Source organism: Bidens hawaiensis, unplaced genomic scaffold (assembly GCF_021521415.1).
Source record: "Bidens hawaiensis isolate Kalapana, Puna unplaced genomic scaffold, B.hawaiensis_p1.1 tig00022151_1, whole genome shotgun sequence".
NCBI classification, from domain to species: Eukaryota; Viridiplantae; Streptophyta; class Magnoliopsida; order Asterales; family Asteraceae; genus Bidens; species Bidens hawaiensis.
The window spans coordinates 194,029-196,233 of NW_027493432.1; the positions used below are offsets into that span (position 1 = coordinate 194,029).

At 37.3% G+C, this 2,205-nt stretch overlaps 1 protein-coding gene across 1 annotated transcript; it reads right to left on the reverse strand.

The window, feature by feature from the left end:
* Positions 1–462: 462 nt before the first annotated feature.
* Positions 463–1,002, reverse strand: LOC143564733 (uncharacterized). Its single transcript, XM_077051921.1, has one exon. The coding sequence runs from the start codon at positions 1,000–1,002 to the stop codon at positions 463–465; it is 540 nt and encodes a 179-aa protein (XP_076908036.1).
* Positions 1,003–2,205: the final 1,203 nt, after the last annotated feature.

Consider the following 2,205-nt stretch of genomic DNA (forward strand, 5'->3'; position numbering starts at 1 on the left):
GAGGTTATGAAACACTTGGGCTTCAATATTATGGGCTTCTTGTGTAATAGAATTAATTAGTGATTGGGCTGCATGATAGTGTTCATTATAGCAGCCTTTATCTTCAATATAAGCCATTGGGGCTTTCGCTTCCCACCCTTATTCTACCTGGGCCGTTACTGCACACTCTGCTTCTTTTCGCGTTGGACAATCCTTGGCCATATGACCTTTCTTACCGAAATTATAGCATCGAAACGGAAATTTCTTCCCTTGCCATTTCTTATTTTCTGACGAGGTTTCCCTTTTCTCGCTTTTCCGTTTTTCATCACATGTTTGCTTTCCATTGCCTGAGCCATTATTAACATGCCAATTTGTCTTGTTCTTTTGTCTTTTTTCAACATACAAGGCTTATTCGTTAGACTTCACCTGAACTCTGGCAAACTGCTTCACCAGGGACTCTTGACTGGAAAGAAGGTTCTCAAATTATGTAATTGTGGGTTGAGTTGGCCATCCCTGAACCGTAGCGACAAAACTGTGGTATTCTGCCTTCAACCCATGAATTATAATTCTTTTCATCCTCCCATCCCCGATCTTAGCATCTGATTCAAGGTAACCAATTTCTCGACACATTGATTTCACCTTATGAAAGTACTGTGAAATTGACATGTCTTTTTGGGTGATCCCCAACAGTTCATTCTCCAGGTGTTGCAATCTTGCATCATTCTTCTTTGACAGCAGTACCGACAAGGTGTCCCATGCCTCCTTCGGGCTCACCGAGTCTTTAATATGATCTAACATATCGTCCTCCAACGTAGTCTTCAGTATGAACAAAGCCTTCCCTGCCTTCACCTTCCATTTTCTCAAGGCTCCATCTTGTGTCTCTCTTGCATGTTGCAAGGTGTCGTTTCCCTGCACCACCTCCCACAAATCTTGGCCCTGTAGGTAAGAACTTAAACAGGTGGACCAGGACTTGTAGTTTTGGTGGTTTAACTTCTTGACTCCTACCAGCTGCAATTCTGACATCTTGAGAGTGGCTTTGATACCACTTGTTGACTTTGACAAATGATAACCAGGTACTATGGAACAAAAGAAGACAAATAATATAACAAGAACAGTGAAATACTTGAATGAAACTTTCATAAAATCGGGATGCAAACAACTAGAAAGTACATAACTTTAAATACGGAAAACATAACTGAAAAGCAGGAACTAACTTTTACTACTTCTACCCGGCTTTATTCAAGGTTCAAAAGCATAAAACCAGTACGACTAATAACCAACTAAAATAAACGTGTCGATTTTCTTTTAACGGTCACACAATCTGATGTGGCATTGCTTGGTCAACAAAACCCTCACTGTTGCCGGGTTCGATTTCTGGACCATTGGCGGCGGTGGTGTGCTGTGGGAGGTGGCCTGCAACGATTATTGTTGATCTACTGTTTTGTTACTTTTTGTTTACTTATATGAACATTTGAAATTTGTTTCCATTTAAATTGTTCAATTGCTTTCTTGAAGGTGCAATTTGTTACTATTTTGGTGATAATCGAGGTGCGCTTCTTTGTGTTAACTAGCTGTCTATTAGATTGTGTAAATTGTTTGGGTTCTGTCCTCCTTTTGTGTAGATTTTTTTTTAGAGTTGACTATAAAGACTTCCAATCGGGTTGTTTAATGTCCAAATTTGTGAGTATTGTATATAATGACTTATGAGTATATGTGATCATGGATGGGATTTTCTATATTTTTTTTGTTATGTAGAGGATGTAATTGTTGATCATAGGTAAATGGTTGTCATTGAATTTACCAGTTTTTGACCATAATACAAATTGTTTGCTTTGTTTAAGTAGGTTGTCTTTAGGTAGCCATAAGCTATAGTTTTTTTAACTACAATACATATTGTTTAGATGTTGAATATGTTATATTTAGATCAATTATTTGAAGTTTTAATTTCCAAGATGACAACATGTTTTATGTATTACCATTGTTGGTCTTATCCTATATGATATTTGATGCATGTTTTTAATTGATAGTCTGAAGCAAAATCATTTTGTAAGTCATCAAATGTAGTGATGATGGTTTATTCTGTTTAATGTTGTTTCATTTGTTACGGGATTTGGTCCATTGCACGAGTCTAACTCTTATGATTTGAAACAGTGATAATGCTCTCATAACTTTATGTCGAGATAAAATCGACTTGGTAGACGACACAACAGGCGTTGAAGATATTTT

Bases quoted from the DNA above. Each gene is read 5' to 3' on its own strand.
- LOC143564733 (XM_077051921.1), bottom strand. From the start codon at position 1,002: ATGTCAGAATTGCAGCTGGTAGGAGTCAAGAAGTTAAACCACCAAAAC.